The sequence below is a fragment of the Festucalex cinctus genome, chromosome 12, assembly GCF_051991245.1.
Source record: "Festucalex cinctus isolate MCC-2025b chromosome 12, RoL_Fcin_1.0, whole genome shotgun sequence".
Classification (NCBI taxonomy): domain Eukaryota; kingdom Metazoa; phylum Chordata; class Actinopteri; order Syngnathiformes; family Syngnathidae; genus Festucalex; species Festucalex cinctus.
This window is the reverse complement of record NC_135422.1, coordinates 14,945,069-14,964,419: the sequence shown is the minus strand read 5'-3', so window position 1 is coordinate 14,964,419 and position 19,351 is coordinate 14,945,069. Positions and strand designations below refer to the sequence as shown.

Here is a 19,351-nt window from a genome sequence, read left to right as displayed (position 1 = left end):
GCTCTTGTTAAAATAAATAAATAAATAAAAAGCATTCGTGTGTCCCCCAGTAAATTGAAGACCTTTAAATTGTGTTTTATTCGGAGGACTCTCACATGAGAAAAGCAAAAAAGAAAGTACTCACTTCCTCCTGAGCATGGAGAGAATGCTTCCTGGGCCTTCGTGGCCAATCAGCCACGATATGTAGTGAAGAGGCTTCACTCTGCGCAGGAAAAACATTGTTAGGACGAGAAAATCGAATCCCCTCAAGACGACGGGGGTGTTGCATTCGTGTACTGCCTTCTATTGATATAACCCTCCTGTTGTATTTGGTTCTTTGCTCCTCCAAAAATGTTCATGTGTCAAACAACAACGACGACAAAAAGATGTTTCCGTCCCCTTTACTGCCTTGTGTCACAGCTGGAACAATGTGTAAATATATTGTGTAAACAAAAATACTTGAGATCCAGCATAATACAACATGCAGACACAAATAAAGAATAGCACTTCTACCACCACTGTGACTCAGTAAAATGCTGTAATGCAACATACTCATGCGAGTATTGTTTTATTATCTGTCTACATGTCTTTCTATATGCATGTGTGTTCAAATATCTGTTGCCTAGAGGGGAAGTCAACCCAAAAATGTTCTTTACAATAATATGCCATATAAAGACCCTACTAGTCTAAACATGGCATTTTGATTAATATTGCGTTTGTGGAAAGTGAATTAAGCATAACTCAACTCAACTCAAGTTTATTTAAAATCCACCTGTTTTTATCCATCTCAGGGGGCAGCCATTTTGCCACTTGCTGTGAACTGATATTGACATCACAGTTGCTCAGGTATCAGGCAATGACCACTCACGGCCCAGCTGTGCAACTGTGATGTCATTTTCGGTTTACAGCGGGTGGCAAAATGGCCACCCACAAAGATAGATTAAAAAAAACAACAACAACAACAACAACAACAACAGGTGGATTTCATATTCCACAAGCTCAATGTTAATCAGAGTCCCGTGTTTAGACTAATGGGGCTGCATAGAAGACAATTAAATACATATCTAAATAATTAATAAATCCACGGATAAATATTTAAAAAATTATAAAATATAAAACAAAATAAAAATAATAATATGGATTGACTTTGAGGTTCTAAAATTGAGCTTATTGATGCTAGCTGCCAATTGATGCTAATTTTCCAGTATGTTAGCATTATTAAGTTTGCGGGCCATTCTTAAGATAACATTGTTTGGTTGTAAAATAAACTAAATAAAAAATAATAAAGCACTTGAGCCAATCTTAGACAAATATTTCCGAAACTGTAAGGAAAAAAAAAAAAAAAAAGAATAATAATGAGAAATGCAGCCGTTGAATCGGCCACGATTTTGCGACCAACTAAAATAGCAAAATTGCAAACATTATAAAAAGATATCAAATGTAAGACATTTTTTAAAAAGTGCAGCATGTAATCTTAAAAAAAAAAATGCTGAGTATATAAAATGTGGCTTCAAAACCATGAAAAATCCAGTGGTTCTCACCACTCTCCCTCAACCAATTACACTTTTAAGGCTCTATTGTCAAAAAACTGTCACACCTTCATTTTCGTGCCAGATACGTTCACTTCTACCACGGCGCAAACGCTCCTTTTGTACCTCTGACTATCTACAAAAATAACAAACAAAAAAAGAAAACTCCACCCATGTGTGCAGTTATTTGTCCTCGACTTGAGCTGGGCCTGAAAATAAGGCACTGCATAGTTTGGGAATTCCAGCTTCTTGAACTCTCACCTGTAGTGCATTTCCTGAGGGGGGAGCGCCCAGGTGATATTCAACGCGTGCACCTTCCGAACTGGGACGACTGCAGGCAAAAAACAACAGTGCATTAGTCACCTTCAAGTGTTCCGCCACAATGACGCACCGCCTCTTAGCCTCAGCAGACAGATTTATCTAAATATTGACACATACGTACGATGGCGTACCTCTGTATAGCTTGTTGAAAGACGGCGTGTCGAAAGGATCCAGCATGTCGGAGAAGTCCGGCTTGGGAAGGCCACTGCGGACATGATGAATGTGCAACATCATAGAAATAATACATAAATAACAAAGCCGTATAAATATTAAAAAGAGAAAAAAAATCATTTGAATGATTAACAGGTCCCTCACCATCAATTCCCCCCAAAATCCTGTTGAGTTAGATTTTTATGATGATTACAACTAAAATTGGAAGGCTGATTCAAAAATTGTAGTCAGTTTTTTTTTCTGCACAGCTGACCCTCCAGATGAGCAAAACTCCACTGATTAGCTGTAGTAAGACTGTAGTAAGAAGAGCCGATTATACGATTGGACGCTGAAGATATGTGGCAACTTATTTTGTGCAGTCACAACTGAGAGAATATGGTTAGAGGTGTTTGCAGCTCCCAATTGGTCAATAGGTCGATCAATATCTGCAAACAGAAAGCTAGTATAGAAGCAATTAAGAGGTAGTAGCCATATGCTTAATAGTATTATAATATGTTATTGTATGTCAATGTTTGATTTTTTTTTTAAATAGAAAAAAGCACATTTTTCATATATATATATATATATATATAAATAAATAAATATATATATATATATATATATATATACACGCATATATATATATATATATATATATATATATATATATATATATATATATATATATATATATATATATATATATATATATATATATATATATATATATATATATATATATATATATATATATATATATATATATATACACACACGCATATATATATATATATATATATATATATATATATATATATATATATATATATATATATATATATATATATATATTTTTTAAGAAAACAGGGCTCTTATAAAAAAAAAAAAAAAAAAAAAGTTAACGTCAGAAAAAACTGAGATCAATTTTGGATTCCACACCCAACAATTAGTTAAAAAAAATAATGTTTGCCAGTGTAATGGGCAATTTAATTTAGTATTTCACACATTTTAAATAATTAATTTAAAATGTGAATTATCTATTTTAGTTTGTATGTCTCTATCATTTCAGTAAAAAAATAAAATAAAAAAGAAGAATTCCATAAAATGATTTACAAGTGACCCAAAAACTACGACTGTACATTTAGATAAAAGTAGTAATTATTATTCATGGCTTGTGTTTAGTTTCTCTGACAATTTTAATAATAATTAAAAAAATAATTATTAATTTACAAAAAAAAAAAAAAAAAAAAAAAAAAAAAGGATCTTATTGCAGTTAATGAAAAATTCTTGACACTTGCTGAGCTTAAATGACAAAATTTTTTACAATTTTGCCATATGCAGTGAAATCTGCGGGGAGATCATCTCCAGTGGAAGATGAGCCTTCTTGTGCAACACTCACTTGTTGGGCACCTTGCTGAAGATCTCTCGCACCCACGTCTCCAGCGTGTCTAGTTTCTCTGCAGGCACACAATTCAGTCACAAACATAGGCACAAATTCATGATATGTCTCAAGATCATCTTACTATCGTTAGGTACTATTGTTACTTTTTTATTATTATTTTCCGACGTTATCCACTTAGAAAGGCAAGCGCTGAAAAAGCCTCCACAAGATACAAGCAGCGGGATGAGACAATTTTATGAATGCACATTTAAACAAACCTACGTTTAAATCAAATTCAGACATTTTACCCATTCCCATAGAAAATAATTGCAAATTGAACTATCAGTTCGAATTCTGGCCATTGAAAAACCTTTAGCATTTGTATAGGCGACGTTCCTACTAGGGCTGGACAAATACGGCCTTAAATACGATCAATTTTCTCAAAAATATTATGTTTTTTATTTTAGGCAATTTTCCCCCATGCACTTGTCTTGTAGAAACAGTAAATGACATTAAAAACAATATTTTCCTTTTTGTTTTGTTTCATAAATATTTTTTTCCTCAGCATTAACTTGGATCAACTTCCACAGAAATATGTAAACAAAATAAGGATGGGGGGGGTGGGGGGGGGGGTGGATCTTATATGATTACCGTAATTAATATTAAGTGTTCAATAATTCAACATCATAAAGTCGCTTTCCACTGGACGCCTTTCTTGTCATACGCAAAAGATTGTGTGAAAAGGATTCTGCTCATGATCCCTGCGGGAATTTACCAAACCAGTCAATTTTTAAAAAAAATAATGGCTGCAAAACAAGAGTTTGGACGAGCAAGAGTTAGGAAAAGATGAAGAATTGCTGTGTTTTGTCATATTGTACTGCGCAGCGACGCCAGTGTGAGAGAGTTGTGTGCTGCTTTTGTCACAATAGGTTCCATTTCCATTACTGTGGTCATCAACAGACTTCTGGGCTGGAACACTGGAAGAAGAAGCCACACGTGGAGTTAATCCGCAATATTTGCTGAAATCCTGCGAGATTAGAAAAGCCAATTCTGCAAAGAGCATGATTTGGAATTTTTTTTCTTCTGGCACAAATGTCAACGCGAGTCATCATCGGACTCCTCGGCAGCTGTTAATGAGCTGCCTGATATTTCCTGCGAGAAGGCGCCAAGACCCGACGATGACATCACCGGGATGAAGGCGGCGACCTGAGGCGAACTGCGAATAATTAGCCACGCTCGGCCGGAGACGGACGCGTGGAGCGGCTCCTCATTAGGGCTTTGCGGCTTCATTAAGAGTCAATTAATCAGCGGATTGCTCGTTAAAAAAGTTCTGTCAATCTGCTCACCAGCAGCTTGTTGACTGACGACACACGTGGATCACTGCAGAGTGGGACTTTCATCATCCAAAGCGGGTTTCAAGATCTGACCTTGTCAAACTACGCCACTAGATTTTAATCGGAAATCGGTTTGGATTGAAAAGATGCGAGTGCATCAAATCAAAAGAAAATCCAATTGTTCTGCTTTCAAATATAATGAGATATGATTGATATCAGTTCATTTAAAACAGTCGAATATCAGCAAAAGAAAAAAAAAAATCTATTTATTTATTTTTACATATCTAACCAAAAGACAATGACCCTGAAACGTTCCCACCAAAACTGGCGGGAAATCGGCCATTTTTCCCTCGATTCTATATTCTGTTAAATAGTTAAACAAATACTAAAGGACGGAGTATTATAAAACAGCCAAATGATTCATTCCTGTAATTCATATTTATATATATATATATATATATATATATATATATATATATATATATATATATATATATATTATATGTGTGTTATTTATTCATTTATTTTTTTTTTTAAAGGGCCTGTCAGTAGGTTTGACAGTTTCTGTTAGTAAACGAACCATTTCTGTTTGTAAACAATTCAAAATGGTTCGCCTCCCATGGCTCAACCCACACGAGCTCAACGTTCACACCCCCTGCCTCTGCCCACCGCCCCCCTGCCTCTGATCACTCTAATCACTCTACTCGTAAACAAACAACCCGTCTTCCTACACGCCCCCCGCCGCTCCAGCCACGCCCACTCCCAACCCCCGCTCTGCAATTGGGTGGAGGGGGAAACAACCGTCTGTCCACAGACACCACCCAGAAACGTCCCGTTGTTGACAAAACAAACACAAAATGGTAAAATATAGGCTGGAGGTTGGGGGTAAATTAAAAAAATCACAACCATACATTAACTTAAGCCTAGAGGAGTAGACTGAGAAGGAGTTCAAGTGTGTGCATCCTGTATTTAAAAAGTGCCTTTTCCAGAGTGAAACTGGCAGACAGCACCTTTAATAGGACGACTAATTGGTTATCAGAATTTTATTCTGCCAAATATGAGAATCAGCACCAGACTCAAAACATTTCCGGGGCCTACCCTTATACGTTATAATTAGCATGTAATAATCAATGTGAAGACACTAATCAATCAAAAAATAATCATTTGTGATAATAACAGAAAAATATAACATTCAACATTTTATTTCTATGACATTTTCAAAAAGCTTACTACTGCAGCATTCCTGGGAAATCCCAATTGTTCCATCACTTGTGAGCTATTTTTAGAACAGCCTCGTGGGCTACACTTAGCGTGCGTTGATCTCCTACATGGACTTCAGCGAGTGCTTCCATCATTCAGATCGCACGCCTCTCTCAACGCTGAATTTAATTAGCTGGGAGCCGCTTCAATTGGCTGGGAGTCGGCTGCATTCCCACCCACTAAAGCGTAAATTCCCACTTTTATTTGGTGCTCGGATTCTATAAAGAAAGACTTCGCTTACCTTTGGACTGGACTGCCAGGGTCATGTAATGTGCAGAGTAAAATTTCTCCCAGAAGGCTCGCAGTCGCCTATAGATGCTGATCTTCTTCTTCGCGGGCTCTTGCTTCAGAGTCAGCGCGTTCCCTGGCGACATCACTCCAAATCAACAAATTGGAACAAGGAAAAAAAAACGTGGCGAGCATCAGCGCCAACTCACCCCAGCAGAATTTGGCCATGGGGTGCCCCGGTTTGGCCAAACTGCCAAACAGCATCTCCTTCCTGTGCGAATCGGACGGCTTGGCCAGCTGGTATTCTGACAGGCGGCAGAGGGAACGACTCAAGAAAGACAACGGCGCTTTGGCGATCGGATCCAAACACAAGCGGACTCACCGCTGTCGACGGCCTCCACCTCCCTGTCTATCGCGTCTCGGATCATCAGGGGGCAGATGAAGAACTGAGCCCACCTAAAATAGAGGACAAAGAGAAGAAGGATCAGCCTCTTTCACACATAGATCTCGCGGGAAACTAAAATTCAATAAACAATTTCATTAACAAAATAAAATAAACGAAAACGATTTTTAAAAAACGAAAACTAACAAACTACATTTTATGTTTAACAAAACTAACTAAAACTAACTATAGCAAAAATGTCCTTTGTTTTAGTCTGGTAATTAATTTAATGCATGAGCCTTTGGGGATGATTTTAAATGTGATTTTAAGTAGATGTATTTTAATATTTACTGGAATAAGGACGTTTGAAAGTGTGTCTCACAGAAGTGACATCATCTAGCAGCAGCCAATAGAAAAGCACCTTCAGATGAGGTCGCGCCCATGGTGTTTTTTTTAAATATTGTGCACAAGTAATATACATTTTTTTTTTTAAACAAACTAAAACTAATACTGAAACTAACTAAAACTAAACATTTATTAAATAACTAAAAGTACTAAAAAGCAGAAACACCCTGAAAACTAATTTAAACTAACTAAATTTAAAAAGCAACACTCAAAACTAAATAAAAACTAACTAAAATGAACAATTCCAAAACTATTATAACAACCCTGGCTGCAACCCATTTCGGCAGACGCGCCAGTAGGTGACTCCCACAAAAAGTCCTAGGATGGCTATGTTGTGGTTTAAAAAAAAAAAAAAAAAAAAAAAAAAAAAAAAAAAAAAAAAAAAAAAAGTACAAACATTGATAAAAGTGGTATAGGTGTCCCAAAAAAATAAAAAAATAAAAGTTCTATTTGTGATTAAAAAAAGGTAAACTTTGCTAAGGAACTAAATTTGGTAAAAGTGGTTAATTTGGCAAAAAAACAACAAAAAAAAGGTAAATTTTGTGCTAAATCTGGTAAATGTGGTTAAAAATGATAAACTTGGTAAAAGTGCTAATTTTTGCTCAAGAAAGTATTACATTTGATAAAATTGATTAAAAAAGATGAAAGTGCTAAATGTCATTTTAAAAAATTACTTTTTATTTGATTTTATGTTGTTTTTTTAATTTCCCAGGGCCGATACCGATGCCGATTATTAGTAGGCAAGTAGGCAAGATAACCGATATTTATTTAGAGTAAAAAAGAAAATATTTGCGTCACAATTTTCAAAAATTACTTTGCTGAAATGCCATTAAGCATGTTTGTTATGACTTTTCACATTTTCATGTTGAAGTTTTTTTTATTATTATTATTATATGCAGACAACAGGCAGCTTTGTTTTAAAATTGTAACAAAAAAAGTACAGTAAATAGATCCCTAAAGGTTTTTACAGGAAATAAAGTTCTCCAAAATTGTAACATATTTGTAAATTTAAACATTCACTCATTTTAGTTTTAATTAAAAAAAAAAAAAGTGCAAGGGGTTCCCAGTGTCTAATAAAGTTAAGTGAAAATGTAAATAAATACCGGTACATAAAACAGTTCCATGAAGTTAAGCCAGTTTTAAATTGATCAATGATATTTCACAGAGTGATGGATGCTTGCGAGCAAAGCAAATTTTGGATTTTCATCAGGGTTTGTAACAGGTTTCAAAAGATGCTTTCGAATGGTGAAAAATGGTCTGAACATGTTCAAAATGTCTTTGTAACAAGAAAAAAACTGTCTGTGAACAAGTTTTCCAAAATTCACTTATTTTGCAAACATTCGCCAATCAGTGAGAGAGCGGTTTTATCGGCTGCCAGATTTGTAAAAAAAACAAAAAAAACAACAACAAAAGGCCGATGCCGATATGGGTCAAAACGCCAACTATCGCCACCCTAATTATGTCTCAGATCGATCCAATCCCAGCGCTCCCGCAACTTTCTTAATCAGGCCCGTAAGCTGACTTACAACGTTGACGCATCCTTGTTGATTGCAGAAAAGGCAGGCGGCGGCGTTGTTTTGTTTTTTTTAAATCGCCGCACGCTTCAACCGGTCTTGCCGTTCGGCTGCTTAAAATGTTATCCCTCTCAGCCATGCTGTTCGCGCACACAACAAAAGCACCTCTGATCCGCTCTCACCTGTCGAGCGCCTCTTTGAAGCTTCTCCTCTGCACGTCAAACTGGAAGATGGTCCTCTCGCAGTCGGTGGAGGCGTTGTCGCTGCCGCCGTGCTTCTTGAGGAAGGCATCAAAGCCGTTTTCCGGCGGGTACTTCTCGCTGCCCATGAAAACCACTGGGCGCCGTGTGGGAACAAAAAGCAACGTGAGCCATGATTCCAAAAATGTCAAAGATAAGCTTCCGCCTCGGCTTGCCACCCCCCCTTTTGTGGGCTCGCTTTTTTGTTTCATGCGGACGGCGGCGAAAATGTTTACAGCCGGTCCGAGTTGCTCCCTGAAAGCCGGCTCTAAATACGGCTGTAAACATCCGCTGACGGCTTTTATGGCACGCGTGATTTCCGATTGGCCATCAAAAGATTTTTTTTTCGACAGGCCCATCAGTGAATGAGACAAACGAGCTCTCTTCGGAGAGGCATCAAGAGTAAAAAGGAGATTTACAGGATGTATTTGCTTTGCAAAGGGGTTTGGGGAGCCACTGAATTTATGAATTATGAATTTTAAGCAGCATATCAATATTATGATCATGACACTATGGATTAGAGTTAGAATAACATTGTGCAGGAATTTTTTAGACCGATGCCGATTTTTGACAGAGAAAAAAAAACAGATTCACGATTATGCATAAAATATGTTTTTTTCCCCCTCAATGCATTTAAATGGGTGCCAATTATAGGCAGATTTTCATTATTGGTAGATTGGTGGATGTCAACTGGAAATATATTGTTCAAAGAAAAAAAAAATTCCTTTTCGTTTCCCACAATAATTGCGTGGTGCAACGTATTTAATTAACTAACTCATTTGCTCCCAAAAACGTATAAATACATTCTATTTTAAATGTTTTAAGTGTCCCAAAGACGTATTTATACCTTATTTATTTATTTTTATTCTGGAGCATACAGAAAACTTTGATGCAATCTCTCTAGAGAACGGTTGAAGCAAAGGTAGATATTACAAAAACGGTCAGCAGGTGGCAGCAGAGGATAATAGATCAACCAGGGCCATGTTGAACACAAGCTGATTTCCCCACAATTCTCAGCAGATTTGTGAATAATGATGAAACTTAGCTATATTCGAATGCTAATTGCTGCAAAACGGAAACAGATAAGAATATACTTTTTTTTCCTGATGAAAGAAGAGACTCTAAACTTTCTTTTGGTAGGTTCCATGTTTTTATAGCACTAGAACACAATATTCTGTAGGCCTTGCCAAATCAGTCAAAATCCAGTAAAAAAGCCGGGAGGGAAGGGAGTTGCTTCAGTGAAAATGGCCGCCAGTCAATGAGTTAAAGGGTTACTTCACTCATCTTGCCATTTTCAGCAATAAAAAAAATAATACTTAGTCTAAAATTAATGTGATAACGTCATTATTTTTCATGTACAATTAATACCTTTAAAAACAGGTTTCGCCACTTGTCGACTGAAAATGACATCACAGGCACTCGGAAAAACAGGTAACGTCCACTGACGGCTCACCTGTTTCCGGGGTTTGGTCATAACATTCGCAAACTGAGCCATGATTGGTCGTTACCTGTTTCCTGACTACAGGTGATATCATCTACAGTCGACAGCAAGTGCAAAATATGTTTTTACAAGGGACGTCAACCCAAAACAATTTTTTTGACCTAATTTTCTATACAGCTCCACTAGTCTAAATACGGTATTCTGGTTAATATTGCATGAGTGGAATATGAGTTAAGCAGCAAAATCCATTAGTTTTTATCAATATTAAAAGTTGGCCATTTAGCCACTTGCGTTCAACTGAAGATGACATCACAGTTGCTCAGGTAACAACCAATCAGAGCTCAACTTAAAGCGATACTTCACTTATTTAGCCTATTATAGCAATAAAAAGTTAATATTTTGTCTGTAATTAATTTGAGATTTTCATTATTTTTCACATACAATTAGTACCTTTAAAAAAACACATTTTGCAACTCCCTATCGACTGAAAATGACATCACAAGGGCTCAGGTAACCAATCACAGCTTACCTGTTTTCTAGGTTTGGTCATGTGACATTCACAAGCTGAGCTGTGATTGGTTACCTGAGCCCTTGTGATGTCATTTTCAAGTTGACAGCAAGTTGGAAAATGTGTTTTGAAAGGTACTAATTGTACATGAAAAATAATGAAAATATCAAATTAATTACAGACAAAATATTAACTTTTGATTGCTATAATGGGCTAAATAAGTGAAGTATCACTTCAAAATATTTATGTTTGACTGCCAAAAATGGCTAAATAAGTAAAGTATCCCTTTAAAAAAACAGGTGAGCTGTGATTGGTTGTTGCCTGAGCAACTGTAATGTCATCTTCAGTCGACAGCAAGTGGCAAAATGGCCGCCCCCTGAGATGGATAAAAACGGCAGGATTTTGATTCATAGCTCATGCCAAAAATTTAATATTAATCAAAATGTCAGGTTTAAACTGTGAGATCACATATAACATATTATTGTCAGGAAATGTTTCAGGTTGACTTCCACTTTAAAGTTATTAATTGTAAATGAAAATGAATGAAGTTATGAAATTAATTCTGGACAAAATATTTCTGCTGAAAATGGCTCATTGAGTCAAGTAACCCTTTAGTTATAAGGACAAAACCTTCTCATATGTGTTTTTGTGTGACCATGAGTCATATTTAACACATTTATGTTTGATTTATCTTGCAATGGGATTTATTCAGGGGAGCTCGTCTTTTTTTTTTTTTTTTTTTTTTTCATGCTAAATGTTATAGGAGTTATTAGATAAATTATTTTCAAGGTGACATATATATTAATTTATGTTTGAGTTAAAAAGAACAAAATTCCTATGAATAAAATGCTCAAATTAAGGAAACAAAATATATAAATATTGTTATTTAATAAGCACTTGTGTTACATTCTTATTTCTGAGGGGCTACTCATAATGATGAAATGGTCCGCACGCAAGACAAAAAACGTTGGGAACAACCGCTGTAGGGGAAGCCCACTTTTCTCCACAACTTTCTTGCAAACTTGCATTTGACAGCATCAAGTGTACAGCTATTCTTATGTGGGCGCATATTTGAATAACAACTACAAGGGAAAAGAGGTCAAAGCAAGTAATTTGCAGTGTCAAAGTAACTTCCGGAAGACGTTTAACGAGGGTTACCGAGCCCCTTCTGTTCTCTGTCAATATCTGGCCCAGCTTGCAGGTACAGACACGTATGGAGGGTGTCACGCTCAGATTTAATCGGTGATGTGTGAGCATGTAAAAGAGTCCAGTGAATTAACCTTTTGGAGGCTAACCCACCACACACCCCCTCCCAGTCCTTTCACTGTAATTACTGTAATTACTCACTGTGTTCCAGAAAGTGGGCAAGGCCGGGGAGGTCGGTGGGATCACTGAAGCTGCCCACTCCGACACACAGGGCGGCTGCAGACTGACACACACATACACGCACACACAAATGGAGCTTGCGTCACGTTTGCCAATTTTAGCCTTCAGAGAACATGACATAGTGTGCGTGAAAGGAAAGGCTGCGAATGTAATGAAAGTGTAACGGCTGGTTGACTCGACTAAACCTGACGCCTTTTTTTTTTTTTGTCAATAAACTGTTTATTTTTTCAGGGGGTGGCCATTTTGCCACTTGGTGTCAAATGAAAATGACATCACAGTTACTCAGGGCAACTGAAAATGACATCACAGTTGTTCAGGGCTAATGACCAATCACGGCTCAGCTTCAGAAAACAGGTGAGCTGTGATTGGTTCTTGTTATTTTCAGTCAACAGCAAGCGGCAGAATGGCCGACCCCTGTGATGGATAAAAACTGATATTTATGTTTATGTTCTGATATGCACTTTGTATACAGCAATGCCTGTTCTTAAAGCGCTTTATAAATAAAGTTGAGTTGAGTTGAGTTGAGTTGAGTTGAGTTGAGACTAGTGGCTACATACAATATATTATTGTAAAGAGAATTTTTTAGTTGACTTCCCCTGGGTGCTCACCAACTTTGTTGGGATATTAAAACTTGTGTTTTTTAAATTCATTTTTTATGTTTAAATGCTCCATTTTAGTTTAGTCTTTCTTACATGTAATAAAGTACATTTTGAACATCCATCCATCCATTTTCTTAACCGCTTGCTCAACACAAGGGTCGTGGGGAAGCTGGAGCCTATCCCAGCTGGCTATGGGCAACAGGCGGGGTACACCCTGAACTGGTTGTCAGCCAATCACAGGGCAACATTTCGAACAGTAATACCTATATAAAAACATTTAAAATGAGGCCCAAAAGCGCACAAATTAAATTAGACAAAGATGATAGCTAAGGATACCTAATTTTTCCTGTATTTATAGTTTTATTTTTATAAACGTAAAACATAGCTTCAGTTAATTTTCTTTTCATTTTTAAACACAGTATCATATTTATTTTATTTTGTTAATGACATTTTTTTTTGTTATTCTAGTAAGTTTTCTGAACTATAATAACCTTGGTGTGTGTGTGTGGCTAAAACTGTTTGGAACGGGCTGCTTTACACCAGGGATTCCCATTCTGCAGTGCTTGCATCGTCCTCCTGGGGGTGTACAAGTTCAAAAGTGTAATGGTGGGCCACAAAATATTTTTAGCTACAAATGAGCACCATCACTTTGTGTGTGTGTGTGTGTGTGGGTGGGTGCGTGTGTGTGTGTGTGTGTGTGTACCTGCTTCTCTGCATTCCCTCGCTTCTTCTTCCCCTCCCAGTCATCGTCCTCGTCGCCTCCCTCATCAGACTCCTCGTTCGTTTCGTCGCCGGACTCATCTTCCTCTTCCTCCTCCTCTTCCTCTTCACCACCTTCCTCCTCTTCCTCTTCATCATCGTCTTTTGACACAGCCGGGCTACTGAAGTCTGAGATGAGCAGAGCGCGCAGTCCATTGTCCAGCACAATGTACCTGCAGAGAGAAAAGGCAGAGAATAAGAAGCTAATTATATCTGTCCTCCATTCTTATGAGTCACCGTGGCTCAATTAGATCACCAGGTGTGCCTTGATTTGAGGAAATAAATGCCTCACCTCAAATAGATGCCTCCATTTTTGCACTGGAAGGGTAAAACACAGGTGTTGTTGCCACACAGTGGTACTAACTACTAGGGGTGTGAATTGCCTAGTACCTGACGATTCGATTCGTATCACGATTCACAGGTCACGATTCGATTCGATGCCGATTAATCCCGATACGAATGTATAAGTCGATTGTTGCGATTTTTTTTCATTCAAATTTAGAAAATACTAATCAGTAAGCTTGTAGAGTGTAAGATTTATATGAAAATGTATTATTTATTTATCTGAAATTTCAGTCTTATAGAGGTTGTAATCTGTTTCATGTTTGAACAGCATTAAAATAAAATATTAAGGCTTAATGTTCCGTTCATATAACATTCTTCCATGCTCAAGGTTTGAATCCTAACCCGAAGTCAGACGTTTTGTTGAATATTTTTCCATTAAAAATGGAAGTTTAAAAATCGATTCACACACACACAAAAAAAAAAAAAAAAAAAAAAAAAGGCAATGATGATAAGACATTGAATCGGTAAGACTTACCGAATGAACAATTCTGAGCTCTTAAAATAAATAAATAAATAAATAGATTTTTTTTTATTGAATCGATTCGAGAATCGCGCGATGTAGTATCGCGATATATCGCCGAATCGATTTTTTTTAACACCCCTACTAACTACCATTACCTTTATTAAAATTATTTTAGCATTGCTGTCCAATGCAAAATATGTATTAATTTTTAATGAAATACAATAGTGGAGTGATTCTCAGCTGGTGGGTCGGGACCCAAAAGTGAGTCACGGAGCCATTCTGTGTGGGCTGTAGACAGGTAGTAAAAAAATTACAAGATGTCCTTGGTTTACAAAAGTACTAGGGGTGGAACGATACGGGTAAACCACGATTCGATACTGTGATGAGATTTGGCTCACGATATCGATAATATCACAATACACTATATCTACGATTTTTGATATATTGTCAAAAAAAGAATTAGCAATATATCACGATATGTGACTGAAAAAGCCAACAAATGCCCATAAAAGGAAAATGTCTAATTGTGCATTTATTCAATGCCAAAACTTTGTACAATGTACAAAGTTCTGCATTGTACCTCACTGCCTCTGAGAATTTTAACTGTAAACATTGTAAAGTAAGACAAATTAAAGTGCATAAACATTTATAACATAACACTGCACAACTGGACACATTATATCGATATCTACCGTCAATGTATTGATAATTTATTGCAACAGAGAGCGCAACAATATATTGCGATACCGATTTTTTCTCCCACCCCTAAAAATTACCAACTAGGGGTGGGTGATATGGCGTAAAAATTATGATATTTCAAAGAAATTTGCGGTGATGATATTTTTGACGATACTGGTAATAATTACTTAACAATAGATTTGTGATTGACACTTCGGAATAATAGCACTTTTATTGCAGCAACAATATTTAAGCCACCTTTTTTTCCACAATTTATATGTAAACAAAGTGCAAATGTACCAAGTGTAATGGAATAAAATGTGTTTTGTTGTTTTTCTTGGCCAAACAACTGAAAACAAAACAAATCTGTTTTTTTTTTTCCATAAGGATATGTCTAATCAAGAGTGCTCCAGTAATTAATTAACTTTTGTTCACCCCCAACAATACGAGCTGCTTCTATGTCCTCCTCACGTGTCTTTAGCCTCTGCATACTCTTAACTTTACGGCAACAGTTTTCCTCGGGAATTTGGAAACGATTGTTTTTTGTTATTGTTTTTGTTTTTTTTTAACATTACATCTGACCTTTTGTAGTAAAACAGCCTCCACATAACGAAGCTCACTCCCACTTTGCATTGTTTTTCATGCAGCAGCGAACGACGAATTTACGTCCAATTCGGAGGAGGGGGTTTGGGGGGTTAAGCACCCTCCTAGCCCCTTTGTAGCGCCGTCCCTGGTTGTGAGCGAGCTGCAGCCTGTCTCAGCTGCAACTAAACTCTCGCCCAGTCAGCGTTCAGGTTCAGGTAGGTGCACCCAGAACTGGTTGCCACCCAATCACATGGCATATACGGACAATCAATCATTCAATCTCACATTTACACCTTCGAAGAATGAATCTTAACATGCATGTTTGGTGGAGTTTTTTTTGGAATGTGAGAGGGAAAAACGGAGCCGGTGTACAAACATCAAGTTTATCTTACCTGTACTCTTTCGGATCACTTGGCGATTTAACGATGTCCTCGTCTCCTTGGTTGTCCTGTCCAGAGTCTCCCTCGTCCTCCCGGCGCCCCTCTGGATCACCAGCCGAGGCCCCCATTTGGGGGCGCAAAAAGTCCGACGCCGGCGGAGCGTTTCTAGATTTGCCAGTCTGGGGCATGGTGGGGACTTTTTGTTGTTGTTGCTGTTTTACGGTCACCGCCGTGGGCAGGCGAAAGCGAGGGGCGAGCGTAAAGAAGCGGACAGCTCGCTGTCGCCGGTAATGTCCTCCTGCCCGTCCACGCAGCGTGTCGGCCAGCAGGCAGTGATGATGGAGAGTGCGTGTGGCACAAACGACACGGAGGAGAAAAGCATGCCGAGGCCACACACACACTGACATACACACTAAACCAGACAGGCAGGCAGCAGCCCCACAATGCGTCTATTCACACATGCTCTCTGGTGCTTTCGCCTATTCAGCTGAATGTCAGACAAAAAAAAATAAAAAAAAAACGTGACTCGGCGAATGTCAACTTTACATACCGCACGCAAACACAACACGCGAGGTCGTTTTTTACAAACCGTCAAAGGCGAAACACGTCACGACACAACTCAACGACGAAGGAGGGGAAAAAACACGTTAACTAAGGGGTCTCTGCCTGTTACTTTGAAAGTTTGTAATCAAGGAATTATTTAACTGGCTGCTATTTCTAAGTTTAAAGTCGACTTGAGAGAGCCCTCATTAGCTTCCTTGTTTACTGTGGGGCACCGCCCCTCCACGGCGTGACAAGCGGTGCTGTGATAGGCTGAGAAGTTCCTGAGTCATTGTAGCGCTATACAATTGGCTAAAATCTCCATCGTGCGTGCTCTTTCGCCTCACAACCCGGAAGTATCTCATTGGCATATTTTTTTTATTTTTTTTATCATTGGCATACTAAACCATTGTCAATTTTAACATTTGTTTGTTTTGTGTTTCTTGTTTTTTCGTTTTATTGTTGGAATGTTTAGGCCGCTTTGTTCATTTTTTTTGTCGTTAGTTTGCAATAGTTGCTCAGTAAAGCATTAAAAAAAAAACCCACTAAACCAGTGTCAAGGAAGCAAGGCAGCTTTATTTATATACTGTAGCTCATTTCATACACAAGATAACTTCACATAATTTAAAAGCAGAAGCAAACTAAAGTTAAAGCCATTTAAAAAGCAAAGAAATTAAATAAAACAAATGTTTACTCTTAAATAATAATGACTAAAAGACAAGACTGTACACAATGCAATAAGATTTTGGGAAAACTGATTAAAAAATAATAATAATCATTTAAATCCTTAATAATAAACACACACTATTGTGCCACAGCACCTTGGTTGGGAACCATTCATAATTGTTCCAAAAAGATTAAACTTGTTTCATGTATTTCTAATTATTTCAATGGGAAAAACTGACTTGAGACAGAAGTGTTTTGAGTTAGAAACGTGAGAGGAAAAGAATCTACCTGAAGCTCCAATTGAATGTAAAAACAAATAGCGCACAGTGACTGGCTGAAATCTCACACGGGCAGGTTTCCTGCCTCATTACGCGAAAGTCTCATGCTGATTGGACAGAAGTAAGCCGGAGGGGACCATTAAATGACCACCTGTATGAAGAACATCTGCGTACCATCTGTTTCTACACTATTATGAGACAGCAGGAGTATTTCACCGGCCACTTGCCATCATCAGTAACGGTTGTAAGTGTCCACAATAACAGTTTACAATGTAAAATGAATTTTTTCATCAGTAAAGCAGCAAGGAAAGGAGTCTTTATTTGTATAAGACATTGGTGAAGATGGTTGTTCGTCTCTGTGTGCCCTGCGATTGGTTGGCAACCAGTCCAGGGTGTCCCCCGCCTACTGCCCAGAGCCAGCTGAGATAGGCGCCAGCAGCCCCCGCGACCCTTGTGAGGAATAAGCGGTCAAGAAAATGGATGGATGGATGGATGGATGGACATTGGTGAAGATACTCGGTTCGGTTTTATTTTGATTTGCCAAATTATGACACAGCAGGGCAAAATTTGGAACGGTTTGCTCCTGAACTTGTGAGTAAGAAAAAACCTTCGCATTCATTAATGAATGAATCCCAATCAGCTCCATATTGAAACCCGGCAATGTGAGGCATTCAAACTCCCTATTATACAGATGGCAGAAAATCAATTTTCGCTCCACGGTTGGACCCGTCCCTCCGCTACATGATCATGAAGAGGCCCAGCATTGACATTTGTCCAACGTCCTTCCCCCCCCTCCAACCCGTCCGCCGCGCGTTGGCATTTAAGCCCTCCTCTGTGCCAATATGTCCTCCCCCTCACTCACTCACTCACTCACTCACACTCCCTTCGCCCGTGTCTGTCTGTCTGTCTGTTGGTGGGAAGCCAATCACACGTGCCCCTGGGCCTCTATGTCGGCGGAACGAGGTGATAAACGCTGCAACCATGACAACTGGCGAGCCACGCGCGCACGCAGACGCACACACCTCGGCATTGTTAATTCACCACGTCCAGCTTTTACCTGAGCTTCCAATATAATAACACACGAGCATCTGCATGGCTTTGCAAAAAATATCTTTGAATAAGCATTTCGGCAGTGAAAAGTAGCAATGCACATTTGTAGGCGACTACCACGTATCCCACCAGGCATTCTACCAATCGTTTAGGAAGCGGAAGCACCATTAAGGATATTTCCTTTTATAGTCCTTTTCTAACTGTCCAATTTTTTTTCTGCTTTTTTGTTTTTTGTACAACCCCCCAAATATTCTTTAAAAAAAAAAAAACGCTGATAAATACAGAATATACGTTTTCCATGAAAAACAGGGGGGAATAACAGCACAATATTAAAACGTCTGGTAAGAAAATCTGCGAATATGCGAATCTCCCTGTAACGAGACGTAAAGCCACCGGCGGCCATCTTACGTTGCCACTCGCCAAGTGCCAAAATTGAATACATTGATTTTCCCAGTGAATGTAATCAACAAAGATGGCTGATTCTGTTCGTGTTTGTTGTTCTGCAGGTTCATCACAACACATTTTGACGTCCAGCAAACCATTTATTTATAATTCCCGATAAAATTAATAACTTAATGCAGGGGGATAATGACATATCTTCATGCAATTAACACAAATCGAATAATGAACGAAATATAATAAAAAAGAAAAAAGTTTTGACATTTACAGTCTGTGTCTCCATGGCGGTCTACATGGAACAAAGCAGGTCCATGCGTGTGGCACTGTGATGTCATTTTCAGTTGACGGCAAGTGGCATGATGGATAAAAACAGGTGACAGAAAATTTTTGATTTGCTGTTTAAAATCCATTTTTGAGGATTTAATACATACATTTTCGGAGGGTGGAAAAGTCCGCCTACCTGGAATAAAGCAAGTCTGCACTTTTGGCACTGTGATGTCATTTTCAGTTGACAGCAAGTGGCAAGATGGCCGCCCCTGAGATGGATAAAAA

At 38.1% G+C, this 19,351-nt stretch overlaps 1 protein-coding gene across 2 annotated transcripts in view; it reads right to left on the bottom strand.

Annotated features, from left to right (window-relative positions):
- LOC144031621 (nardilysin-like) overlaps positions 1–16,658 on the bottom strand; it is a 32,443-nt gene extending 15,785 nt beyond the window's left edge. The window contains exons 1-12 of one of the 2 annotated variants that reach the window (XM_077538935.1): positions 16,456–16,658; positions 15,879–16,353; positions 13,360–13,588; positions 12,019–12,100; positions 8,666–8,819; positions 6,565–6,638; positions 6,392–6,487; positions 6,196–6,318; positions 3,379–3,436; positions 1,961–2,034; positions 1,770–1,839; positions 125–202 (exon numbers count right to left, since the gene is read on the bottom strand). In XM_077538935.1, coding sequence (XP_077395061.1) covers positions 125–202; positions 1,770–1,839; positions 1,961–2,034; positions 3,379–3,436; positions 6,196–6,318; positions 6,392–6,487; positions 6,565–6,638; positions 8,666–8,819; positions 12,019–12,100; positions 13,360–13,588; positions 15,879–16,273 — 1,433 coding nt within the window. In that variant the 5' untranslated portion in view covers positions 16,274–16,353; positions 16,456–16,658. Of the gene's footprint in view, positions 1–124; positions 203–1,769; positions 1,840–1,960; positions 2,035–3,378; positions 3,437–6,195; positions 6,319–6,391; positions 6,488–6,564; positions 6,639–8,665; positions 8,820–12,018; positions 12,101–13,359; positions 13,589–15,878 lie in introns of both variants that reach the window. The other variant, XM_077538934.1, reaches the window with a different exon arrangement.
- Positions 16,659–19,351: the final 2,693 nt, after the last annotated feature.